This window comes from Littorina saxatilis, linkage group LG1 (assembly GCF_037325665.1).
Source record: "Littorina saxatilis isolate snail1 linkage group LG1, US_GU_Lsax_2.0, whole genome shotgun sequence".
In the NCBI taxonomy this organism is placed as follows: Eukaryota; Metazoa; Mollusca; class Gastropoda; order Littorinimorpha; family Littorinidae; genus Littorina; species Littorina saxatilis.
The window spans coordinates 58,450,137-58,478,082 of record NC_090245.1 but is presented as its reverse complement, the minus strand read 5'-3'; the positions used below and the strand labels follow the sequence as shown (position 1 = coordinate 58,478,082).

The 27,946-nt window shown below is 42.8% G+C and overlaps 2 protein-coding genes across 2 annotated transcripts in view; both read right to left on the bottom strand.

Moving 5' to 3' along the window:
- LOC138975342 (coiled-coil domain-containing protein 171-like) overlaps window positions 1–902 on the bottom strand; it is a 47,269-nt gene extending 46,367 nt beyond the window's left edge. Inside the window, exon 1 of the mRNA XM_070348007.1 lies at window positions 815–902. The gene's annotated coding sequence lies outside the window, so the exon portion shown is untranslated. The remainder of the gene's footprint in view (window positions 1–814) is intronic.
- Window positions 903–6,655: 5,753 nt separating this feature from the next.
- LOC138975318 (uncharacterized) lies at window positions 6,656–27,580 on the bottom strand. The gene is made up of 6 exons (XM_070347975.1): window positions 23,525–27,580; window positions 12,909–13,074; window positions 11,775–11,880; window positions 10,604–10,775; window positions 7,695–7,831; window positions 6,656–6,970 (listed from the first exon to the last, which is right to left on the bottom strand). The coding sequence occupies exons 1-6, from the start codon at window positions 26,067–26,069 to the stop codon at window positions 6,779–6,781; spliced, it is 3,318 nt and encodes a 1,105-aa protein (XP_070204076.1). The 5' UTR covers window positions 26,070–27,580; the 3' UTR covers window positions 6,656–6,778.
- Between the last annotated feature and the right edge of the window lie 366 nt (window positions 27,581–27,946).

The window sequence follows — 27,946 nt, the reverse complement described above, 5'->3', positions numbered from 1 at the left end:
GAGAATGAAAAATGACCGCAACTGTTAGAAACCGCAACTGTTAGAAATCGTTGAAATGTATCAGGAAAGAAACAAAACAAACACGATATTAAACAATCCTTTGTTTGAACTACCCCTACCTCTACATAATTATACTTTATCTTCATTCACACACACACACACACTCATGCGCACTAGCGTCATTGCCAGAATAGGAACAGAAATCAAGATTTCTCATTGAGCCCATCAAGTGTTCTCATTCCTAATTTTTTTATTAGGTGGGTTTCCATGTCTTTACAGTCATTTTTATTGTTAGTTGGAAAAGAAGAACATGTATTACATATAAACTCAACTTTTGCACCTTTACGGCTATTGGTCCAATGTTGTCTTTTCTCTTGAATTAGGACAATGTTTCCTTGTACATGTATCCTTGTGTCCAACAGTGATAAAAAAAAAAGGTCATCACCTGTATTTCATACCTTCTTTACTTTGACTTCTATTCCCCAAATAACAGAAGGTTTAAGACAACGTTTAAGCATCTAGAATGAGTCAAGAATCAGATTAAGATTGTGTGTGTGTGTGTGTGTGTGTGTGTGTGTGTGTGTGTGTGTGTGTGTGCGCGCGCGTGCGTGTGTGTACGCGCGTGCTTGTGTTTTGAACCACTGCCACACATTTCGTCGGCGACAAGTCCAGACTTGGCGAGAAAGAACGAAATGCGAATTCTTCTAACTATAAATATCCTTAGCACAGTGCATTCGGTGTTTACATTAGGTTTACAGAAAATGAATTAAAAGTGTTGAAATCTGCATTGAGAAATAACAGCATACGAACTTACAATTAAAATAGCAAAGGCAGTACTCTTCAATCGCCTCATCGTTTTCATACGAAGACCGCCATATTGTTTGTATGGGAGTTCCGGTTTCATAACGGAGTGAAAATAAACTGCGATTCCATTGGCTAATAGTCATTGGCAAACTCTTGGCATTATTTATTTTGTGTACAAATAAAACCGACCATGTTTGGAAAAATACTTGTAGGGTGATGATTATCTTCCTCCCAATTCGCAAGTATCTTGCTTTGAACAGCCAAATCCCTCGCACTTGCATCAAACACATGTCAGCAGCCAGGCTTAGCTTTCCGCATCAGTGGCACAGGCACCTGACAAGAAATAGGCGGAGCCTGTGGCTTGGTGTGCTCTGCTGTCTATTTGGCTACTACAGTGGAACCCCCATTTTAAGACCTCCAACAATATGAGAAAAGCAGGTTTTAAAATGGAAGGAGTCTTAAAATGGGAGTACATTTACAAAGGCTACGAAAAGAAAATCTGAGAAAAAAAAAGGTTCTAAAAGGGTGGCCCTGTGTAACACGAAATTTTTACTCCACGAAAAATTTACTCCGGAGTAAAAATTTCGTACGAAATTCTTACTCCGAGTAAATCTTTCGTACGAGAAAAGAACTCCCCAAGGCACGAAAATATTACTCCCTCCACGAAATTTTTACTCCCCATTTTTACATTTAGTCAAGTTTTGACTAAATGTTTTAACGTAGAGGGGGGAATCGAGACGAGGGTCGTGGTGTATGTGTGTGTGTGTGTGTGTGTGTGTGTCTATGTGTGTGTGTGTGTGTGTGTATGTCTGTGTGTGTGTGTGACTGTCTGTGTGTGTAGAGCGATTCAGACCAAACTACTGGACCGATCTTTATGAAATTTGACATGAGAGTTTCTGGGAATGCTATCCCCGGAAGTTTTTTTCTTTTTTTTTGATAAATACCTTTGATGACGTCATATTCGGCTTTTTGTGAAAGTTGAGGCGGCACTGTCACACCCTATTTTTTCAACCAAATCGATTGGTCAAGCAATCTTCGACGAAGTCCGGACTTCGGTATTGCATTTCAGCGTGGTGGCTTAAAAATTAATTAATGACTTTGGTCATTAAAAATCTGAAAATTGTAAAAAAAAAAAATTTTTAAAAATTATAAAACGATCCAAATTTACGTTTATCTTATTCTCCATCATTTTCTGATTCCAAAAACATATAAATATGTTATATTTGGATTAAAAACAAGCTCTGAAAATTAAAAATATAAAAATTATTATCAAAATTAAATTTCCGAAATCGATTTAAAAACACTTTCATCTTATTCCTTGTCGGTTCCTGATTCCAAAAACATATAGATATGATCTGTTTGGATTAAAAACACGCTCAGAAAGTTAAAACGAAGAGAGATAAAGAAAAGCGAGCTATCCTTCTCAGCGCAACTACTATCCCGCTCTTCTTGTCAATGTCACTGCCTTTGCCGTGAGCGGTGGACTGACGATGCTACGAGTATACGCTCTTGCTGTAAAAATGCAGTGCGTTCAGTTTCATTCTGTGAGTTCGACAGCTACTTGACTAAATGTTGTATTTTCGCCTTACGCGACTTGTTTTTACTTCCAGTAAAAATCTCGTACGCGAAAATGGGATGCGGGCGAAGGGATAATGCCAATATGTGATCTCGCGCAAACGAATGTCGCGCTACCCTCCCTCCACCCCTTCCACCACCAAGACTAACAGGGGACAAGGGAGTATACATTTCGTACACCTGACATGGGAAGTTAAACTGATTGCTCGTGTCAGGGTGAAGTAATTTATTCGTTTTTTATTCGTCTGGGGAGTAACATTTTTGTACGAAATGTTTACTCGGAACTCACCTGTCGTGGGGAGTAATTTTCTCGTGTAATGAGGGAGTGTTTTTTTCGTAAAGGGAGTAACATTTTCGTACGAAATTTTTACTCCGGAGTAAAAATCTCGTGGGAGTAATTTTCTCGTGTTACACCGGGAGTCCTAAATTGGGGATTCCACTTTACTACATGGACAGATATGTTACATGTTCTTCATATAATACCGATGTTTATTTGAGCAATTTAGGTCTCCGTGCATTAAGCAAAGATCCATTTCAAACTGGCAGCTAGCAGCCTCCTCTTCAGTATTATATAATTATCAATGTCACGTTCAGTGCTCATAAAACTCCAAAATCACAGTCTTGCCAATAATGTTTCAAACATTACTCTAGTTTCAAATACCAAACATAGTCTTAGTAACTACACTATCCTTTTATTTTGAAAGAGATATTGTCTACTCATACGGCACAAGGGCGGGTGTTTAGGCAAAACACAACATCGATATTAAGGCCTTAATTAAGTCAGATGATCATGCCGCTGATTGTTGTTGGAAGTCTGTTGTATGCGTTTGGTTTCAGTCTGTGTGTGTGTGTGTGTGTGTGTGTGTGTGTGTGTGTGTGTGTGTGTGTGTGTGTGTGTGTGTGTGTGTGTGTGTGTGTGTGTGTGTCAGTATGTGTGAAACTGAGAGAGAGAGAGAGAATTGAATTGAATTGAACTTTATTTAACAAGGATTAAGATTTAAGGCTACGCCTTTTCTTACAATCTGTCCGTGGGACGCACAGATACACAATGATAAAATTAAAAAATTGAAAAATGAAAATTTAACCAACAAAAGGAGGTCGGAAAACTTCAGCACGTGATGATAAAGATGAGATGATGATGATGATGATGATGATGATGACGACTGATGATGATGATGATGATGATGAAGATGAGGCATGAAGAGCATACATATGAGGTTATTCATAAAATCAAATGCATACTATGGAGGTAATTATAAGTACAAGCTGGTAGCAATCAAACATGTAGCAATAGTACAACAAAAATATGTTCAGAATATACAATGCACAGCATATCTTTGACGAGACGAGAGAGAGAGAGAGAGAGAGAGAGAGAGAGAGAGAGAGAGAGAGAGAGAGAGAGAGAGAGAGAGAGAGAGAGAGAGAGAGAGAGAGAGAGAGAGAGAGTTGCCAGCTAGACGAACAGCCTGCCGGCTTGACAAACAATCTGCTAAATACACCATGGTATATTTGTATATGTCAGTCATTGTTCACCGATCGCTGGGTCAGAGCAATTGATCTTTACAAGATCCAACAAATTAGTCATGTAAAACAATGTCAAAGCATTTAGGATCCATGAAAAGGAGGGAAGCGGCACAGACTTATTCCTTTCTAAGCTTTCTCTATTTGACTGGAAAGATTATCATTTGAATAACTACATCGGAAACAGTACGGCACCAACTTACAAGGGCGGAAACTGGAATTAAACATTATTTCTCGAAAATATACGCATAACGCCGAGGAGTATTGTCCCTTTCAACTTTTGATTTAGGTGCTTTTTTCATGTTTTTTTGTTTGGTTGTTGATTATCAAACAGGACTCAGTGGGACTCGCAGATATATCAAAACATCGATTTCTGAAAGTGACCTTGACGGCCGTGAATGCAGAAAATTCAATTATTGCTTTTACGCTGGTATTATCTGCAAATAATTGAATCACTGATTTAATATTCAGTATTCCTTGCCACTGTTTTAAGACAATTTGTTTTACATTTTGTTCTTCTTTTCCAGACAACATTCTTGTTGTCCGTACATCTGGAGCAAATGTGGCCTGGTAATTATGAATTATTTGGTTGCGCAGCTTATGTATGCACTTGCGCGTGTCAAAGTAATGATCGTGCTATATACTGACTGGAAATAAACAGACAAATTCAGTTATGCCTTTTTTTCTGTACGGCTATGCACCTTTTTGCTCGTGCCTATTTGAAAGCCCTTAATGAATACAAACGCACGCACGCACTCACGCAGACAGACACGCACAACAATTCAAGTGCGTATTAATAGGCCTAAATTTAAAAAAAATTGTGAATACCCACTGCTGTTGATTTAACGCTGTAATTCTCCTGATAAAACCACCGACCTTACTTATGGGTTTTTCGGTGGTTTCACCATTGCATGCAGCCCATCTATGCATTTTGCATATCGTTTGATGTCATTAGTTTCCCACAAAGCATCAGCCCGGAATAATATATCGTGTCTGTGTGTCACTTTACGCCATTGAATTTATATGACTTTAAAGGCACAGTAAGCCTCCCATAAACCATCACAGATACTGTCAGGCTTTTACACACAGTATAAACACCCTTCCATTTGAACGCTCACCAAACGGGAACATCCTAGGTGCCCTCCGTAAAGAGCGAGCAATTTTCAAAGAATTTATTTTTGCGTGGTTTATCTTACCCCTGAGCCATCGTGAACCCGTGTGATCAAGTTTCCCTTTTTCACAATGTAGTTGTCAGTTAGTAATTTGAATGCGACTCGCTGTGAGCTTATCTGCAATAGCACGTTATTAAGTACCTCTGACTATGCACGAAACAAACGGCTGTGGTTCACAAGAACTCTAGCGATGGCTTTTGACTGTTCAGAGGAACTGGCGATAGGTATAAACCGTCGTCTGCTACGAGAACTACGACCTTGCGTGACCCTGCTTCCGGGCTTTTCTTTTTTCAAACTTTCAAAACTTCGAATTGTACTGATCTTGTCTTGATGAAAAAAGAATTCTTTTATGATTTAAGAATATTTTTGTAACAAGCTGTCAATTTATTATTTAGATTTGAAAAGTTAGGTCTAGCGCCAAAACGCACCACGTACGGTCCGATTGTCTCTGACACTCTCTCCGCGAAATTATTTCTTTGAAAATTGCTCGCTCTTTTCGTAGGGCACCTAGGATGTTCCCGTTTGGTGAGCGTTCAAATGGAAGGATGTTTGTACTGTGTGTAAAAGCCTGACAGTATCTGTGATGGTTTACGGGAGGCTTACTGTGCCTTTAACAAAAACAACAACAACTTGACTTATTTACCGTTTGATACTTGCGCATGTCTACGATACGGCGCTCATAACAACTGTGAAAACTATATTAATTATCTTCTGGCGCGGTAACATTCATTTTCTGCGTGTCACGTCTTCTTCTTCTTCTTCTTCTTCTTCTTCTTCAGCGTTTGACGGTTTTCTGCGTGCCAAACGCGTGTTTTTTGTTCCCTCTCTCTCAACTGAATCATTTTAGATTCACATATTTCCGTCAGTTTTAGACGTAGCAGCATCAAAATCACAAAGTGCACTTGGCATAAGTTAGTCACGTCTGTACCACGTAAAGTGTAAACTAAGATGCACATTCTATTCATGGTTCGTGCGTGCGTGTGTGTGTGTGTGTGGTTGATTTATTTATACATCAAGGGAACACTGTAAGTTGTCAGTTCAGGTAAACATAGGTAATGCTTTGTATACAAATATTTCTTGGCAGCGAGTAGGTTGAAGAAGGGTGACAGTCACATACGTTTGTCTTCTGTGTATGTTCGTGCCCAAGATGTAGGCCTATGTGGGCTCTTTAATGTCCTTTTCTACAGAGAGTATTCTGTCATTGCTCATGCGAGGGTAAGATATGACTACCTGTCATGTGTGTGTGTGTGTGTGAGTGTGTGTGTGTGTGTGTGTGTGTGTGTGTGAGTGTGTGTGTGTGTGTGTGTGTGTGTGTTGTAAAAGCCGGTGAACTGATGGTCTGGTGGGTACATCGGATGGACACACACTCACAAACACACACACACACACACATAAACACTGGCACACACACACAAAGAGAGAGAGAGAGAGAAAAAGAGATAGATAGAGAGAGAGAGAGAGAGAGAGAGAGAGAGAGAGAGAGAGAGAGAGAGAGAGAGAGAGAGAGAGAGAGAGCCATTCATATACAGACACGCCTAAACAAGAACAACGGTGGCACTTCACCCGAAAGAAATACAACAATATCGTTTTATTATCAACAAAAGACTATTTACACCAAATGAATAATAAATACTAATATCACAATAATCATAATAATCATCAATTCATAAATAAGTTAATTAAGATCTAATTCACACAGCTGCGGGTCATTTTCTCAGTGGAAAGTCAATAGTGGAATAAGTCTGTATCACGCCTTCGATCCAATTCTGGTAAAAAGACACTCTGGAAAACACGCTAGGATAGCCTGTCGTCTGACAACCGCTGACGCCCCATGACGTCACACCGGCTAGGTAGTAATAACCGTCACGTAAACACACCAAGGGGCCGCCTGAATCGCCCTGCAACAGAAAGTCAATCAATGGTAAGTTGTAATTACAGGCAGCTAAGCAAGAAGGCGGACATATGGACGGGACTGACAGATAGACACACGCACTCACTGACATGGAGAGAGAACAAATCAAATCAAATCACATTTTGCCGTGTGAGAGAGAGAGAGAGAGAGAGAGAGAGAGAGAGAGAGAGAGAGAGAGAGAGAGAGAGAGAGAGAGAGAGAGAGAGAGAGAGAGAGAGAGAGAGAGAGAGAGAGAGAGACAATAGGGGGGGGGGGGTGGGGGAGGCAGACAGACACAGACAATCAAACACAGATAAAGAAATGCACACCCGCGGATACAAGTAGTTATGTAACGTTCCAAACTTACACATTCACGCAACGAATCGAGCGATTTGCAGAATAATTTGATTCTTTCCTAATAATCAGTGTGAAGATTAAAAAGCCCAGACACTCCTTGTTTGAAATACTGTGAAGAACAGGTAGTTGCCGAATTGCATTAAGTTCAACACAGTACGAATTGATGGACATTTCCATTACTCCTGGAAGTGGTTGTACGTCCCCAACCTTAAAAGTCAATAGTGTGTTCAAACGCCTTTATAAACTCATACAGGTGACGGTGACAGTGTTAGGAAACGATAATGATGATGGAGAAAACGACGACGACGACGACGACGATGATGATGATGATGATGATGATGATCATGATCATGATGATGATGATGATTACTTACATTGCAAGCGCCTCCATCACCATTGCCGACGCATACATGAGAGTTGAGGATCCGTTTCCATCCCCATCTTGCTGCGCATGCCTGGTTGCGCCGAATCTTCACCTCTAGTTCCTGTAGCACCGACTGTTCTTCAAATCCTGGAACATCAAACGACCATTTAAAGACATTGTCCTTCAAAGCAATCATAGGTCTTTTCTTTTACTAGTTTCTGTAGCACCGACTGTTGTTCAAATCCTGGAACATCAAACGACCATTTAAAGAAACTGTCCTTCAAAGCGATCAAAGGTCTGTCCCCTTACTAGTTCCTGTAGCACCGACTGTTTTTTTTACATCCTTCAAAAGACACTATAGATGTTTCCCCGAACTAGTTCCTATAGCACCGAGTGCGACTGTTCTTCAAACCCCGGAACATTTAACAATTTAAAGACACTGCCTTTCCGAACAATCAGAAAGCTTTCCGGTCACTAATGATTAAATTAATGGCTTTAGCGTCGGCTACTTTTCAAAGCCAGAAACTACCAGCGACAGCAACAAATGAAACAATGACAACATAGGTAGCCTATCTTTTTACTTTGTGTAAGAGTATGTTACTATTTTCTGTAGCATCGGCTTCTCGTCAAAGGCAGAGACAGTCAACAACAGTGTAAACACACTCCTCAACCATCACCCCCCCCCCCCCCCCGTTACCCCCAACCCCCCAACTTGATTTTGTTTTTCCATTTCATTTTCATAACTTTATTGGCTGGGAAAATCGGATTGCTTCCTCCTCGAGTGAATGGATCAAGACCAGTCGAGTCACACATTTGCTGGTCTTGAGCTCAAGCTGCCCCCCCCCCAAAAAAAAAATTTTTTTTTTTTTTTAAAAACCCACCAAAACCAACAACAACACCAAACAAACAACAAACTCTCTTTCTTTGCAAATAATGACAGCCACGTCTTGGATTTTGCATGAACATAGCAATTCCAGACAGAACAGTGTTTGAGAATATTGAAAAAATTGGTGGCGCTTGCGGCTGTTGTTAAGACACAATATTGTTTGCTTATTCCAAAATCAGCCGAGAAAATGAACTCTTGGCTCATACACACTAGTCTGCAAGATATGAACTGCATATCTTTTAATCTCCAATCGCACCGACATCAGAACATGACCTTTGACTCTGTTTCTGCACTTCTTCATCAGTCAACACAAACCGCTATGTGCAAACATAACCTTGCCACATCAACACAATAGGGTCACTCGGGTTTCGTGTGTGCATGCATGCCTTATTCCAAGAGATACCGGTCAGGCCGAAACTGAGAATGTGACAGGACCTAATTGAGACGTGTGACTCAAGAATGCCTAGGAAACGTGTCGAATTTCTTCATCGTTCTGCTCTCAGCCACACCATGGCCGAAACATACTGCTACGAAAAAAAGATAACAGGGCCTAATTTATAGACGCGTGAGTCAAAAATGTCGGAGAAACATGTGTTGAATTCTTCATCGCACTATTTTCAACCCTGCCACTGACGAGACATTCTTTTTACGAGTTGAACGAGAGCATACGCATATTTTGTGTGTGTGTGTGAGTGTGTGGTTAAACATGGCATATTTCTGCTACGGTGGACATTGGACTGATTTTTTAGCTTTGTGTCAAATCGGGATGCTGTCCAAACCATAGTTGGCAACACTGACCTGTGTGTTTGTTGCGTGAAGTGCTGGTCTTCTGTTAGTTGTGTGCGCTTCTGAGCTTGTGGACCAATTTGCCATCTTCATCCAGATGACAACATCTCTCTCTCTCTCTCTCTCTCTCTCTCTCTCTCTCTCTCTCTCTCTCTCTCTCTCTCTCTGTTTATTTGCCCGTCTGTCTGTCATGTTGTCCGCCTGTCTGTCTCTCTGCCCATTGTCTCTGTGCGTTCCTTACTCTTTTTCTCACTCTGTGTCGCCACTTCGTCTGCCCCCTCCCCTCCTTCCCTCTCTCTCCCTCTCTCTTGGTCTCTCTCTCTGTCTCCTGTTAACTCTGTAGTTCTCTCTCTGTCTCTGTCTCGCTCTTTCCATTATCATTTGAAATATGCGAGCGTCCGTTATACAGGGGACACAATATGTGTTTGCCACGGCTGTGCTGTTGGACGTGCACGGTGCGAGTCAACAGATGGCACGTTTTGGCCAGTGATTGCTATGTTTATTTCTATCGTCCAGTGATTGCAAAGTGTGTTGCTTTCTTTTTATGTTAGCTTCTTTCTTTCATCTCGGTGTCGCCACTTTTTCGGCTAAATGGGAGATTATTGGGGCAGGATTTGACTCTGTGCCGAATGTGAGCTCTTTCCTGTTTAAAGTTCTGCTAACTGTTGGCCGTCAAGCGCTTCGTCCAATATCAAGTTAATTTTGATGGCACCCCTCTCCCAACCACCCCTTCTTTCTCGTCTTCATCTCTCTCATAATCTGCGTCCTACATGACCCCAAAGAGACACAAAACACATATTTACAAGGAACTGGCGCCTTGTGGCTGCAAGTGTAAAACTTGTTGAGTAAGTCTTACGTAACATTCAATTTTGTCACGACACTGTGCACACAAGCTATCTGCCAACATAGGCCCCTGCACGGTTTTAGTTTTGTCACAACCGTACTCTCATGAGTCTGTCTTGAACAGCATCATCTTACCGGCTTTTTTGTGTTTAATCCTTCCTTATGGATTTGACGGAATGTTCTACGGCTTATCTATCTATTTTTATCTTGTCTTATCTGACAGAATGCTCTCTCGTCATCCCCTTTCCTCCGCGCTTGTTGAACTTGAATAGAAAACGACTTCATTATTTTTAGATTTTTGTTCTGTGCCCGATGAACTATTCTGACATTATTTCACAATGTCCTTTCTGTACAATCGTGAGATGCTATACATAAATTCATTACAACCATCTACAGTAACGCACCTTTCGTTTCGCCCCATCCCATGATCCAACACTCGCTGTTGGACAGGAAGGGCTTGTCACGTGACGGGAGACAAGCATGGCGGACACCGAAGCCTGCCACGTCCACGGGTTTTTCCAGGCGCATCATGGCGATGTCGTTGGGGTAGTTGCCGCCGTTCACAAACTCTGGATGCTGTAAAGAGAGATAAGTTGATTTAATCAGTTGGTGCAATCATTCAAACACGAAGTCATTTGGTCCCACAAGTATAGAGCGGAGACCATTTACAGGACTTTAGGTGTTTAGATACTCTCTTCTTCTTCTTCTTCTTGACGTTCGCAGAGGTTACACGATCAGTCCAGCACTGGTGATAAATGTTGTCGTTTTCTCCAACTCCTGTCGACGGCCATATAGTTTGGTCTGCAAGGGAGTTGGTGACGGCCACACTTCTTTTCGTTCCTCATCTAGTAAGGGACATCGCTGTAAGATGTGTTCCGCTGTTTGGTCTTCTTGGCCGCAGGCACAGGTTGGTGATGGCGTCAGCTTGAACTTTCGGTTCATGTGAGCATTGAGCCTGTTGTGGCCAGTACGCAGCCTGATGAGGTTGACTTTCTGCTCTCTGGACATTGTGTGGTAGTCATCTCTGTTTGTCCTTGGCCTCATCAATGCCTTGATGATTGTCTTCTGCTCACTAAAGCTGACACTGTTCTCAGGTTGGTCTTCCACGGCTCCTTCTTTCGCCAGCTCATCTGCCCTTTCATTTCCTGGTATCCCACAGTGTGCTGGTATCCACTGGAGGACAACTCTTCTGGTTTGTCTGACCATCTGTAATGCTTTGGCCAGCTGTGGGAGTTTGTCGTTCTCTAGGGCCTGAAGGACTGAAAGGGCGTCCGAGAGGAAGACAACTTGGTAGCAAGGGTCTGCGGAGTCCTGAACCAAGGAGGCGGAGTCCTGAACCAAGGAGGCGGCCTGCATGAGAGCTTCTGCTTCTGCTTTATGGTTTGGTGTTTATATACGATTAAAAGGGTGTTTAGTCAGTGCGTCACAAACGTATATACATGGAACCAACGACAAGGTCTTATCTGTCATTGGAAATGGTTCGCCGAAATGGCTCATTCTTTTTGTGCTGATTGTTCCCTCCGCCATTTGTAAACTACTGATTAATTAGTAGAATAACAGACATTGTTTGCTCACCCTGACAATGAGATCGATTTTGAGCTGGTCTTTGACATCAGAGGTGAGAGTTGGTTGCACATTACCAAACACAGCACGCCAGTCCGTTGCTTCTTCGAATTGAGAACTGCAACAGAAAGCAGAAACCGCATTTAATATTCATGTTCTTTGCTGTTACATTTAAACGGAGATGTAAAATCGCTCACAAATAATACTGCCGTGTATGGAAGAATGCAAGAGAGGAAACACATATAACTTATAAGATTACCATACAAAAAAGCAACTTAACTAGTTTCAAAAGAGGTTCAAAGAACATAACCTTATGACCCAGGGCTGGACCAAGTGCATAAGGAGTAGCTTACAAATTGAGGCAGGGATACAGGGGGTGGCCGGGCGGGAGGTCTGGATGGCCTTGTTACTCAGTCTGATGCTGTTGACATTTAGCATTTGAAAGAGGTATTTTAGGTCTCTTCTTGAGAAAAAATAACCCCGTACATTTTCCGGGTAAGGGGGGTGTCCGGAACCAAGGACCCCCCACCCCCACCCCCTTAGATCTTGCCCTGTGATCCAGGAATACAAATAAAGCGACTCTATTACATTCTCTCTCTCTCTCTCTCTCTCTCTCTCTCTCTCTCTCTCTCTCTCTCTCTCTCTCTCTCTCTCTCTCTCTCTCTCTCTCTCTAAACAAAGATTTGACGTGTCCACAGCAAATACCCACGACAGGTTGAGAGGCATGTAATGACGTGACATTTAACATCATCATCAGTCAGACTTACCCACCCTCCGCGGGTTAGGGGGAAGAATTTACCCGATGCTCCCCAGCATGTCGTAAGAGGCGACTAACGGATTCTGTTTCTCCTTTTACCCTTGTTAAGTGTTTCTTGTATAGAATATAGTCAATGTTTGTAAAGATTTTAGTCAAGCACTATGTAAGAAATGTTAAGTCCTTTGTACTGGAAACTTGCATTCTCCCAGTAAGGTCATATATTGTACTACGTTGCAAGCCCCTGGAGCAATTTTTTTATTAGTGCTTTTGTGAACAAGAAACAATTAACAAGTGGCTCTATCCCATCTCCCCCCTTTCCCTGTCGCGATATAACCTTGAACGGTTGAAAACGACGTTAAACACCAAATAAAGAAAAAAGTCAGACTTACCCAAAGACGCAGTGAGCAGCGGTGACGATCCACTGAGGATGCACCAGTGTTCCTCCGCACACGTGACGTCGTGCCCAAGTCAGACGAAGGGAGACAACCCACGGCCACCGTCCTTTGCTGGCCGGAAGTCCGCCTACGATCATGTTGGTGACTGCTATTCCGCATTCTGGTAACAAAAAAAAAAACCCAACAGAATAAAACCTGATTAGTGGCTGTGTTATTTCTCATCAGCTGCGATAGTGTGTGGAGGGAATTAGAGAGCTGAAAGATCACGTTTACAACTTCACTTACATGAGGACGACTTTACCTGACAACACTTACGTGACAATCTGAAAGAAAATGACATAATAACATGACATCTAACAAACAAAAAACACCTACAAAAACATCTGAGTAAAGAAATCTAACTTGTTTTTCGTTTGAGAACTACGACTTTTTTAATTTGATCATAGCCTAACTTTATACTGCTTCTGTAAGGTGATGTTTCAGGGTGGGGCAGATCTTATTTTCATCTCACAGCCACAGATGATTCATCGCAATTCATGCCCTGGGCAGTTTCTGCAGTAAGGCCAAGGTTTATGTGGATCTGAATCGTCTATCTCCGTGCTTTAGTTGATTCATCAAGTTGCCCCTGCTTGATATTCATGCCCTGTGCATGTCCTGCAACAACGCCATGCAGTTGTATCGGTTGTCTAGTTCTACGTGCAACTGCGCCGCCTATCTCGGTGTTGTAGCTGATTAATCAAGGTGCTACTGCTTGATATTGCTGCTGCTTACCATTCGTGCTGTTGGCATTTTGATTCGTAACCCAATAGCAGCAGTTGTCTGGATCTATGTGGACCAGAGAAGTCTGTCTCATTGACACAGTTGATTTATCGAGTACTTATATTGTTTTCTGCTTTTTCTCTTTTTTTTTTTTTTTTAATGTGCATGTCCGTGTATATAATTATGTGATTAGAGTAGTCATTCTCTGGGCGAGGGCTGCGGGTGGAAAAAAAACTCGTTTGTAATGCTTATGCCCCAACCCTCGTAAAATAACAGTTGATTTGATTTGATTTGATTGTTCGTGTCCTGGGCATCCAATAGCATTTGTTGTTTCAAAGTATGTTGGCCTGGCATTTCTGCTGTCTCACTATAGTTTCATTCAGCATTTTCTGCTTACTGTTCGTGCCCATGGCAATGGCATCAGTGACCCAACAGCACTAGTTGCTTGAATGCACGTTGACCTGCACATTGCGGCGACCGGCACGACTCGTTGTGTGGACACCGGACAGTGTGCAATGGTCAAACTGGATAAAGGACACACAAGGCAAACACTGACCAGACTGTGCAGCAATTAAGGACGGCGGCGTGCAAGAAATGCAAAGTTTGTGGTGCCTGTCCCAAATGCGCAGTTCGTTTTTAATTATCACTGTAACTGAAGCAAACCATTCAAAGTAGGGGATGGAGTGTGGGTGGAAGTATGGGTTGTGTGTGAGAGAGAGAGAGAAGAGAGAGAGAGAGAGAGAGAGAGAGAGAGAGAGAGAGAGAGAGAGAGAGAGAGAGAGAGAGAGAGAGAGAGAGAGAGAGAGAGATCATAATCGAAGCTGGGTCTAGGACAACAAGTCTCTTCTCCCAGCAAACAATAGTGTTCGCTTTTCAAGCAGACCTTAATGTACTTGGTACTTTTACTGCGAGCAATGTAGACAGAAGACAGAATGGTTATCAAAAATAAGTGCAAGCAATGTTAACACAAAGAGATAATAGTCAAAGACGAATGAAAGCAATTTTGACAGAGACAGGATGAAAAAAACCCACTGCAACCAGCAATGCGTGCAAATGGAGATGACTGACCAAATTGACAACAATCACAAATGTCCCCCCCCCCTTCCCTCCCTTTATACCATAAATACATCTTGAGCTGACTGCAGGTATGGCATTCCATTTGTCAAATAATTATTTGGATACTTTTTCATGTTTTTTCACCAGTTTTAGCTAAATAATCATTATTTAGAAGCTCATGTGCTAAACTAATTGTTTATAAACAATGTAAAACAATTCTAAATAATTTTTTGTTTACGTAAACCATTCATTATTTACCTAAACAATTCATTGTTTACGTAAATAATTCATTGTTTACGTAAATAATGATTTATTTAGCAACATTGCTGATTGTTTACAAACAATGTAAAATACGTCTAAATAATATATTGTTTACGTAAACAATATATTATTTAGACTTATATTACATTGTTTATAAACAATCAGCAATGTTACTAAATAAATCATTATTTACGTAAACAATGAATTATTTACGTAAACAATGAATTGTTTAGCCAACACATTTTCCATTATTTAGGGGTTTCTAGGATTCGCTTCTGAACTAAGTTTTATGTCCTTTTCGTACGGCAATTTCAGCTTGTAAAATAAACAAATTTACGAACATTTTCTGATAAATAATGTTTGGAGATACCTTGTATTGAATTATAGTATATACACAAAGAAAAAAAATGAAGCTTAGAAGTCAATTCTTGATTCCCCTAAATAATGAAAACTGCTTTCCCTAAACAATTCATTGTTTAGGGAAAGCAGTTTTCATTATTTAGCGAATCTGCTAAATAATGCATTATATAGGTAAACAATGATTTATTTAGCAACTGCTCACTTTATCCACCCAAAAAATATTATTTTGTGAAATAAGTGATTATTTGTGTAAACAATGAATTATTTACGTGAACAATGAATTATTTACGTAAACAATGAATTGTTTAGGTAAACAATGAATGGTTTACGTAAACAAAACATTATTTAGAATTTTTTTACATTGTTTATAAACAATTACTTATTTAGCACATGAGCTTCTAAATAATGATTATTTAGCTAAAACTGGTGAAAAAAAACATGGAAAAGTATCCAAATAATTATTTGACAAACGGAATGCCATATGCAGGCCTTTGCCAATTCAAACAAGACTTTTCATTATTTAAACATTTTAACCACGTCACATAACGAGCTACAGAAGTCTAAAAATCGCGTGATCGAAGAGCCAACATAATTATAAAGTTTTTGCACCAAAGACCAGAAACCCACACGGAGAAAGCGACAGAACACAAACACATGCACAAGTTTGCAGATTCTATGACGTAAGCAGGCCAGACACTACAGCAAAAGGTGTTTGCTCAACTTGCCCTTGACAGTGAGCTAGTTGCACGAGCCACACGTTCGGCAAATGACCCCTTTGCTTTGCTCGCTGTCCGCGACACAATTAATGAGACAGACAGGTTGAGGGGGGGGGGGGGGGGCGGCTGTGGTGATCAAAGCTTCGTGGCAACACAAACTGCATGGTTTGTCTGTCAAAGAAACACTGCACACAAGTTGCGGGTTTCTCACCATGGAAGAAAGAGAAAAAGGTGGTTTTGTTGTCGCTTTATCTGTGTCTGCTTTGCGGTGACCTTCGCAAAGGACGGCGTTTCTGAGTCCAGGTTTCACTGGACTCTGACAATTTTACGCAGCTCTGTGATTTTCTTTTTCGTGGGTAAGGGGGGGGGGGGGAGGAGGAGGGGAGAGGGATGCCCACGCATTCACAATGTGTGTTCAATGCGTAGCACATCACCTCATTTTGCTTTCTTTCTCGCCTCATACCGTAATGTTATTTTAAGTTTTACCATTTCATTAGTTTGTCGTTCTATTGTTGCTCCTACCACAACAGCTGCTTCTACTACTGTTAATAAGAAGACGACGTATAGCAGAAACGTCAGTAGATGTTAAATGGTTAAAACTGTCTGTTTATCATAAGCCACGATGTTTGGGAATATTCGGTCTGCACGTATTCGGATGGACTCCTGAGCTGCTTTGGGTAAACCATATTATTCGATTGTATCAAACTGGAAATGAAGCTTATATGACACAGAGTCCTATACTTTAAGGTTCAGTGCTAGATTTGCACACTGCACATTTAGTTTTGCCACGTCCAATTTTCTTTCAAATAAAGAGAGGAAAGAGCCGGGATGTGATGTTGGTTACCTTCAACCTTCAGATTCCTTCAAGCCAAATTTAAAGTTTCTTTGCCCGCGTTTTACTGCTATAATATAATAATAATGGACATTTATTAATCGCCGTTTCTCACAAGAGCTCACGGCGATTTACATATGATTTGTAGACAAGCCAATTTATATCAAAAGATATTCAAGTTAGATAGATATCACAGACTTCAATTTTCATATTTATACTGTCCATGTTTTATGGATCTTCTCACTTACAAAACAAAAACGCATATGAAGTTGACATTATTGGTCGTGATCCCCGACATTCGCAACCTCCTTAGAAGGCAAACCCGTATGAAGATGGGACTGCAGAAATGTAGCATTCGCATACGTAAGGGATATGTGCACGCGTCACCAAATCGTTGCTGAAATCCTTAGAGATAACAGGAGCAATACCACCAGTGTGCTGTATTCGGAACGAGATCGAAAGCATCGAAAGTATTCGGACACGCCTCAGATCCCTCCCTCTAATGTGGATTAAGGTAAATACCAAAGACAAAAATAACTGATAGCCTAAATCTCCGACATTCCGCGAAACAAGGAAGCAACGTTTTCCAGTCACACCTTTCAGTAACAAACGTTGCTATAGGTGAATGCCATTGCCTGCTCACAGTTTCAAGGCAGAGGTTGAATGGTTCAGCCATATTTGTGCTGCTGATCAACAGAGAGAAGAATTGTGTGTGGAGAATGCAGTTCAGGCACATCGCACTACGCCTGCGATCTCTTTGGACATATTTTTTTTGTTCCTTAAACAAATGTAGCTCTTTTTTCCCCTTACAATGTACGCAGCATGTGAAGGCCAGACAGTTTTTTTCTTTTTCCTTTTTTTAAAGCTTTTTTTTGGGGGGGGGGGGGGAATGTAGGTTTGGCCAGGGCGATATATATGTATGGCCTTGGCAGCCAGAACACACAAGAGACAGTCAATGCGTGAAGGGATTTGTAATGTAAACTCCCGGCAAGATGACCACATAAGAAACGTTGACAGAGGGACACATCCACCCAAAAGGGCAAGAGCTTCTTAAAATAATATTTCTCCTTTAAAATTAATCAAACAAGCAATATGCTAACTTTTTGGGGGTGTACTTTCAGCTAGCTGGCACTTCCTTCTCTGCTCAGAGAGATGTCTGTCTTTGTTGTCTACCTTCTAGATTCTACTCCACCATTTCCAAGAAGAAGAAAAAGAAGAAGAAAAAGAAGAAGGAGAAGAAGAAGAAGAAAAAGAGGAGGAGGAGGAGGATTATAGCCTAGTGGCAGATTGAAAGGATAATAATAAAACAGAATTTACATTTGTTTAATCGCACAAGACCACGCCACGGAGCGCGCAGTACATAGATTATAATATGACACTCAAATGAGTTCTACTACCAGAAAAAAAGGATATACCCCCCCCTCCCCCTTCCTTGCATCACTGCTTTCGAAGAGCCCAAACCTAAAGTTCCTCATCAGAAAACAACACCTCAGGTGTTTAAACAAATAAAAACCAAATAAATAACAGACAATCGGGTTCTTTCAAAGCAAGTGATGTTGTTTGATTTTGCAGACCTCACATGCCTGGCATGCCAGCCTAAGCCCCGTTCTAATAGCTGGCAGGAACTAATGTTTAGTACAAACACGACACCTGAAGACGCGTTACGCTGTTTGGCACCCTTAGTTTCCGCTGCGAGAAATCAAAGCGACGAAAGTTTGCCCACCAAATGTATAAAGAACACACGCAGGTTTTCTGAGCAAGACGTGTCTGACGTCATGGTAAACACGTCGACACAGCAACAACACCGTCAGAAGTGGCTGCGTCACTGTATCCAACAGGTGTTCTCCATTTCTCACATCAGTTCCACTTCATTGAGAGAGAGAGAGAGAGAGAGAGAGAGAGAGAGAGAGAGAGAGAGAGAGAGAGAGAGAGAGAGAGAGAGAGAGAGAGAGAGAGAGAGAGAGAGAGAGAGAGAGAGAGAGAGAGAGAGAGAATATCATCCCCAAGCATGCCAAAAGTAAAATATTTGGTTTCAAGTCAAAGGTTTGCTTTCTCTTGTTTTCTTTATTGAATGAAGGTCCATTTCATTAAACAAAAATCACTCCGAAACATAGCTAAAAGAAACATTTAGTTACAAATACAACAACAACAACAACAAAAACAAACAAACACACACATTTGGTTTCTCTTATATTCTGTCATCTTTAACGTTGATTTACTACTTTTGTCATGCTTCTACCAATCTTGCATGTTTCATAAACGATCAGAGAATAATGCAAAAAGAAAATATTTAGCTACAACAAACAAGCTTGCTTTGTCTTGTACTCTTTGATGTATGATGATGACCTTATGCCTTTTTTTGGCCGAACAATCAGATGTCAGAGCTAGTACCAAAATAGGCTACACAATTTAAAACCGACAATGTTGACGTAAACATAAAGGCCTACAAACATAATAGTAAGACAAACAAGAAACAACTGCAAAAAACAAATATTAAGTTAAACAAAACCCCAACAAGTTTGCTTTTTTTCTTGTATCATATGATGCATGACGTGGCTTTACGATTTATTTTCTACCACGCGTACAGATATCATAGCTTTGACTAAAACTACAAGTTAAAACCGGATCATGTGGACGTAAACATACAAGCCTAGAAGTGTAATAGTACGAGAAAATGCACTCGTCTAATTCAAAAACTGAGGAAATAGTCACGTCACTGCCGTAAGGCTGCTTGGCACACGGGGACTTTTTTTCGTCTCACGGACATGTCAGTTGTACAAGGGTCGTGTTAAGTTCAACTCAAAGCGTGTCCTTAGCCATTAACTGGATATTGTGGACAGCTTTTGTGTCAATACGCTTAACTTTCCACTAACGGCTAAGCGGATTGTGGCTGGCTGGTAGGACTGCAGTTGACCAGTGCTGTGTCCACTGGGCTAAACTCCCCAGTGTAAGGCGATCCTCCGCCAGATTATCTCCCCTACTGTCTTTTTTCATTTCAATTTTCTCGGATTAATTGCATTTGAAAGGTGTCTGTGCAACCATGCTGGATCTATTAAAAGGTCAATCAGATAGGTGCGTGGTTGACATCAACAGTTAAACGACCGCGGTGACCCAACGGGTTAATCTGGTAAAGGGAGAACTGCCAACCAGGAAAAGAAAAGTCGCCTAATTCAAAGGAAGTGCGTCCGGTGTTATTATAGGCAAGACAGCGGTAAAAAAATAGATGGGTGGGTGTGTTTGTTTAGGTTCGTTTAAGCTTGAAATATATTTGGGTGTTTTCCTTCAATTTTCCTTGGAAGGGGTTTCAAGTGTCCTGTTTCCACTGTAAGTTTTCTCTTACCCACCCATCCTTTTTCTGACGAACAAGACTACTTGTGTCATTTAGACAGGAAATGAAGCGAGAAAAAAAGAAAGCAAAAAAATAGAAGAAATACAAGAAAAAACCTACACACAACGCGAAACAAATAACAAATGGGTGGGTCTGTCTGTTTGGGTTCGCCTACCGTTGAAGGAAGTGCCTCCAAGGTTTAGTTTTGTGTCAGTGTGTGCGTGTCTGTTTCCACATTTAAATTTTTTTCTCTCTACTAAGTAGTGATATTTTTTAACCTTGCGAGCAAACTCACTGGATTTCAATGTTTTTAATCCACGAGGTGTGTATGTGTGCTCAAGGGCTTTCCCGGTCGTATCCCCCATCTGTTCCGGGCACAGACTGTCTCATCGTTTCGCGAAGACGATTTGTATTTTCATTGTTGAGCAGGCTAAGAGGAAATATAATCGTATACGTTCCTATTAAAAAAAAATGCTGACGTTTGAAGTCTAAGAAAAAGAAAGCAAGGCATCTTTCGGTCCACGCGCCTTCCATGGTCACCAAAATGTAGCTTCTTGATTCCAAAATGTTTGTTTGATGAGTATGCCAATTGTTGATTGAATAAAACCTTGTTTAAACCAAAAGACTATTCCTTTACTTGGATTAAGACGCCCGAGCCATGGCTTACTCGAAATCAAAATTAGTACCCCACCTTATTTCATGACGTTCATGAATGACTTGCGATTCGGCAAACGAAAACCGGGTAGAAATAAAATGTTAAAGCAATCTTAAACCTTCCCCGTCACGTAGCACGATCCCTCTTGCTCAGAATCGCATGTGCATGAACAATGATATGACAGGCAGACAGAGACAGACAGACAGACAAACAAGTAAATAGATAGATATGTTGTTTATGACGACACAGGCACCCCCGCTGTTCCTAGTTGTAGAAATCCTTTGGGACAAAAGCAAGACATTCTCAAATTTCGGAGTATGCCTTCGTTTTTGGTGTTCTTTCCACGTGTAGACCTAACTTCACAGACGAACAAGGCTGGAAGGTTGAATACGTTCGTCTTACAGACAGACAGCGGCAATCGATATACCATAGAGAGAGAGAGAGAGAGAGAGAGAGACAGAGAGACAGAGACAAAGAGACAGAATCAGAGAGAGCAAGAGACAGAGACAGAGAGAGATAGCGAGAACGAGAGAGAGAGAGAAGAGAGACAGAGAGAGACAGAGAGACAGAGAGAGAAAGAAAGAGACAGTGAGAGAGACAGGGACTAAAAGACGGAATCAGAGAGAGCGAGAGACAGAGAGAGAAAGCGAGAACGAGAGAGAGAGACAGACAGACAGACAGGGAGAGAGACAGAGACAGAGACTAAAAGACAGAATCAGAGAGAGCAAGAGACAGAGGGAGTAAGCGAGAACGAGAGAGAGAGAGAGACAGAGACAAAAGAGACAGACTCAGAGAGAGAGAGAGAGAGAGACAGAGAGAGAAAACGAGAACGAGAACAAGAGAGAGAGCACCGAGAGAGAGAGAGCACCGAGAGAGAGAGAGCACAGAGAGAGAGAGAGAGAGAGAGAGAGAGAGAGAGAGAGAGAGAGAGAGAGAGAGAGAGACTGAGAGAGAGAGAGAGAGAGAGAGAGAGAGAGAGAGAGAGAGAGAGAGAGAGAGAGAGAGAGAGAGAGAGAGAGAGAGAGAACACGAGCAATGGACGGAAAAAAAGACAAAATATGTGCTCTGACGACAAAACAATGATAGAGAGAGAAAGGGAACACGTGCACCGTATTCAAATAACGTTACTTTTCCCACAACGACGCGAGACAAGATGTTCATATTTTCAATAGGCCTGATGTTATGGGCAAGAGAAAACGTGTATGATAACAATGCGGTGCGAAGAGCAGAGTATGAGTGACAGTCACGTTCGTCTGTCCGACCGGGTCCAGCTGATGATCACGTCTGTCTGCTGACCAGACCGGCCAGGCGAACCCCCACTACCAACCCCCCTCAAGACTCCCTCCCAGCTTCCTGGCTTCCCCTTCCCTCCCCCCAGGACTCTCACTCAGCCGTTGGGTGGTGGCGACATTTAACACAAGGGGGCTTTGGAGGGGCAAGACCAGGGATTTCCTACAGTTGTCCATAGGCTTTGACGCCGCTTCTTTTCCGCGTGGAATTTCAGTCGGAACTGTGTCATAGTTTTGGGCGGATTAGAACCAGGGAGCAAATGGGAGGTCCTTCTTGAGTATAGCGAGCAAATATAACTTTGTGGCGTTGTGCGGGGTTAGGGGGCTTTCCGCGGCTCCCTTAATGAAGTGTTTGCTATGATGGGAGCACGGTTTTTTAGACTTACCGACTTTTCTAATCTCTTCCGCTAAGGACGGCCGGCGTGGCATCCGTTTAATCTCGACATTTATGATCCTCATAATACCGGTAAAAAGTGCAAATGTTCATGGAGCTTCAATCACCACAGAACTGGTGACGTTGCTTCGCCCGGAGTGCAACTGACCTTAAAGTATACAAACAATGATGTACGTTGTATACCTTTTCAAGAGGGAGGCACTGAGTGTAGAGAATTCGCAAAGAGTGATTGAAGGTTGGTGAGGGGAGAGAGGAGGGCTGGAATTAAAGGATAGGGATGTGGTTGGCTTGTTTCAAAGTACATTGGGCAAAGCATTACACAGATTTCTTTTTCTCTCTCAAGTATTTCAAAGAAAAACGAGAAAGAGCCAAAACATACAAGGTCATCTCACCTCCTCCTCCCTTCCCCTGTCATTATAGCGGTCTCGAATAGCAGCTAGCATCTGCTGAAGGGACATTAAAACCCAAAAACCAACCAACCAACCCCTCTGTGATTATGAAGATGCACAATGATATTGAAAAATTACCCTGTTGATATAAAAATATGTTGAATGTTGAAGATGCCTTCTTTACCGTGTAAAGAATCAAGCGCACTTACATACACCTGCCCATGCTTTTATGCTGGACAAGGGCACCCTCCCCATGAATACATACCAAATAATCAACGGCCTGTCTGCTTTCACCGCAGATTACACTTTTATTTTTAATAGAATTAATTTCACAACTTAATGTGGGTGTCAGGGACAAAAATCAATTCAGCAAAATATTCCCAGTCAGCACAGAAAACAGCTAGACCCGTAGATATTTGGTATGTGTTTGAGTGAAAGGATGCTCTTATCCCATGAAAGAGCCAGGACAAATATGTGGGGATTTACCAGGTGGTTTACACGGGAAGCAAGCAAGGTATCCTGGCTGAGTATATACGCAGTGAAGCGTTGTGTGCACGTGCAATGAACTAACCTGGGTGATAGGCTGGGGTAGCGTTGCTGTTCTGCCAATCCATGTCCTCGATGATAGGGGACGGTGTTGTTGACTGTATCACGGCGGTGGTCGGCTTCCTCCTTGTGGTCGTTGGCTTGTCCGTCCAGCTGCCCATGTCCTTCTCGTCGTAGTAGTCGTTTGCCGGTGGCGACCAGGAGATAATGGTGGGGGACACGTTCACGGTTGTGGAAGCTTCAGTGTACCATTCCGTCGTTGTGGGAAGCCTGGTAGTGGTGGTGGTCGTCGTCGTTGATGGCGGTGTCGTGGTGGTGGTAGTGGTTGTCGTGGTGGTGGAAGGCGGGAAAGTCTTGGGTGGAGGGGTGGTGGGTGGCGGGGTGGTGGATATTGGGGGTGTGGAAGTGGGGATGGCCTGTGTCTCAGGCACCCACACAGAGGAAGGCGTGAGCCACGGCAGGACGTCAGGAGCCCACCAAGGCCTCGGGGTATCGCCGTCGTCGTCGGAAGGCAGCGGGGTGGGGGCAGCGGAAGGGGAGGTGGTACTGGACGACCAAGGTTTCCACCACGGAGACTTCTTCACCCAGTCCTCACTGCTCTTCTCATCCCCGCTGTCATTCTCGTTGCTGACGGCCACAGTTTTGTACCTGGGCCAAGGACGACTGCTGACCTGCAGCCCGTCCTTCAAACCGTCGTTCACCATCACAGAGCGTCTCCGCGTCGTCTTGAAGCGCGCGAAAGGAGACTTGAAGGTGGTGGTGCTCTGAGGCATCACCCTGGCTGGGGTGGTTCTCAGCCAGCGTGCAGTAGCCTCAGGGTATTCCTGCTCGGTGCTGTCGTAGTCTTCGTAGTCATCGTAGAAAGGGTAGTCATCATTAGGATACTTGTCGTCATAAAAAGGATAATTTTTGTTGTTCGTTGGATATCTGTCTTTATAAGTAGGATATTTTTCGGTAGGTGTCGGATATTTGTTCGTAGACATAGGATACGTTTTGGTGTAGGTTGGAAACTCTTCGTTCTTTGCGGGATATTCCCTTGCCTCTGTGGAGTAGTCGTTGCCGTCGTCGTCTCCGAAGTTATCCGGGTACGCCTCCAAAGGCGGCCGGGTGTACTCGTATCGTTGCCAGCGCCAGGGTGGAAGGGGGGACGTTACTCGGTTGACGGTAAAGGTGGTGGTGGTCTGAGGGGTGGAGGGGGGACCAGTGTACCCCCACCGGCTCCCCTTCTCCCTCCGGCCTCTCCACACTCCTGAGTTTCCTCCCTCGTTGTTCCAGTCTGAAGATTCAGATTGTCTTTCTATTCTGGTCTTGCTCCGTTCTGAAGCCAGTTTGATCTGGTCTCCGCTGTTCAGGTTGCCCCAGTTCCCAACTAGCTTCTGTTTATCGTAACTCTTCCACACTCTCGTCTTTTCTCTTTTGTCCTTGCCGTCGTCGTTCCATCTTTTGGCTAATTTTCTTCTGGCGGTCTTTCGGTTTGTCTCCATTCTAGCGCTTTGCGTAGTCGTACCAACTAGTCCGTTTTGATTCCAGTCTTTGTGTATGTTGCTGCTATCGCTGTTCCAGCTTGGGGCGGATTTGAGTCTTTCGGTGTTCTTTTCTGTGGCTAGGTTACGTCTGTCGTCTTTCAAGCCTGTTTCAGTCCTACTTTTGTCACCATTCCAACTTGTTTCTGTTCTGCTTCTGTCATTGTTCCAACCCGTTTCTGTTGTACTTCTGCCATGGTTCCAATTTGTTTCTGTTGTACGTTTGTCACTATTCAAACCTGTTTGTATTCTACTTCTGTCAGTACTCCAACCTTTTTCTGTTCTATTTTTATCATTGTTCCAATGTGATTCTGTTCTACCTTTGTCATTGTTCCAATCTGTATCTGCTCTACTCTTGTCATTTTTCCAATCTCTTTGTGTTGCACTTCTGGCATCGTTCCAATCCGGCGTGTCCGTTTTACTTCTGTCGTCGTATTCCGCTCTGTTCCACTCTGTCGATAACGTGGTCCTCTCTACGTATCTGTCATCTGATCTCCTCCAGTTTGAATGTGCTCTATTTTCCGCGTTATTATTGTCACTGTTCCAATTCGATGCTTCTTGATCTTTTCCATTGTTATCATTTTTATCGTTCCAGTTTGTCTCTCCAATGGCTTTTCTGTTCCAGTTCGTATCGTCTGTGTTCCAACTGCTGACGGTGGTTGTTGCTGGACGTTCGTCGCTCTGGGTAGTGGACGCTGTGACGACGTGTTGCCGATTGTTCTCGTAGTACTCGGCGTCAGCCAAGTCAACCTCGTGGTCCCAGATGGTTCCCGAACAGTCGTCCCACCTGGACCCTCGAGGCACACAGTTCTTCACCTGCACGGACCACAGCAAGGAGCTCGGACACAGCATGGTGGCCATGGGGAGGCCGAAGCCACACACCACATACTTGGAACAGCTGTCTGGAGACCGAACCCACTCCACGCCCTGAGACGTACATGGTAACTGGGGACTGTTCCGCCTGGACCTCTCGGCACGGGTCAGACTGTCACTCAACAGCACGAGCACCACGGCTTGCAGGAATTGTGCTACGTGTCTCATTTCCATGATGGCTGCTGTTTCACGGAGACGTTCGACGTATGAGAAAAATGTATATGATGTCCTTACAGTGAGATTCAACAAGGAGCAGATGCAGACGGCGCTTGAGGAGAAGTATTATACAGGAGAGATGACGTGATGAATAACAATGAACAAGCGTCGACGATTGCACCAAAGCAATTATGCAGGAACGATTTTGAACAGGTTTATTTTACAGGAATAAGTTAGGGCTTAGTTTCTCGTGAGGTTTAATTGTGTTTGTTCTGGCTTAGGTTTTGGATTGGTTTAGCTCAGTTTGTTCTATTATGTCTTCTGGTCAAGGCAAAGGTTTGCTCTTAGTGGTTTGTCAAAGTCCAGTTTTGTGCAAGTAATCCTTGAAGACAATGAAAACAGTTCCAACCTCTGGGAGAATCTTCCATTTCCTTCCGAATCAATTATGCTGAAAGTATTATACAGGAAGTTGTCTGGTACATGCTACGTTCTCGTTATTTACATTAAACTCAGCTTGTGTGATTGGTTTCAGATGTTCGTTTTGATCGTAACTTCGGTCAGGAGACACGCGCACGTATTGTGTCAAACTGTCAATCAGATATTCAGGCAAATGTCGGGTTGTCTTCAAAATGACAAGTACACAACAGTACACAGGATGCAGACAACTTTGAGCGGTAATGTCAAAATATTCTTCGCGAAAAGATGAAAATGAGAAGAAAAAGTTCAGACAGTACCTGACGATGGACAAGCCAGTTTGGCAGAGGGGCTTCCCCTTTCTTCACTTGCACGAGCTTACCCCTGGTCGGTTTTTTTGGCAGAGAACGGTCTTTGTGCTTCACAGAGGGCTAAAACACCACAAACACTCAGCCACACACACCGTCCTCAGGCTTCGGCCATAACACGATCAGCATGTCACCATGGCCAGCTGACAGATTGTTTTTGTCTTAACCCGCTTTTTTCTCTCTGCCTCTTGTCTTGCTTTTCTTTTTTAGTCCTCGCCGCTTGAGTCTTCTCCTGATCTGCTGTACAGTTCTAGACTAACAAAGTATAGCTTCTATGGCGCAGTTCGCGGTCATTTACACATTGTGGAATCCAAGTGTTAGACACTCATAGTCGTCGTTTGACACAAGACTTTCTCTGCCTAAGTTAGAACCCTATGGCCAGCACAGGGTGAAAAACGTTCCGTTGGTTAGTGTTAAGATCACTTCTTACCGTCGGTAGGCTTAACGATCTTTCCACGTACATTTCCATGATGAGACGTTCTTTGTCAAAGTCAGTTACTGCATTGAATCACTGTATTCACTCACTTTTGTTCTCTTCTTTACATCGTGTGGGTCATTAATCCCAGAGGGAGTTGTTAGCAAGAGTGCTCGAGTGGAAAGTGAACAAGGGGTCCATGCTCACTCAGTCCCACAGCGAAGACCGAGTCATGTCTGGATTGCAAGCTACTGTAGGAAAAGTGTGAGAGAGTAAAGAATACACCACGTTGTATGGCCTTGTGGACCAACCGGCTCTGCTAAGACAGTTGTTCTGCTTGTGCCTTTCCTCACTCTTTCCTCCCGTTGGCCCTTCATCAACTGAGCTGTCGGGACGCTCGCCGCCGCTTTTACATGGGACCCCATCGCCTCGGAGTTTGCTTGCTCGCTGGTCAGTGCTGCTGGCTTTGCCCTCTTCGGGATGCTGCTTGGCTTTGTCTGCTGTGTTGGCGGTGTGTTGTGTAATACTTTTTGTGTTAGGTTGTCTTGTTGCTGCTGTTGGTTTTTTGTGCGCTGTAGAATGTCATCATCTTATTTTTCGCTGTAGAGTGTCATTTTTTTTTCTTCTTTGCTGTAGAATGTCAAGTTCATGTGCGTTTTTCCCCCTTAGAAGGAGTGTCCAAGACTGAGAGAGAGAGA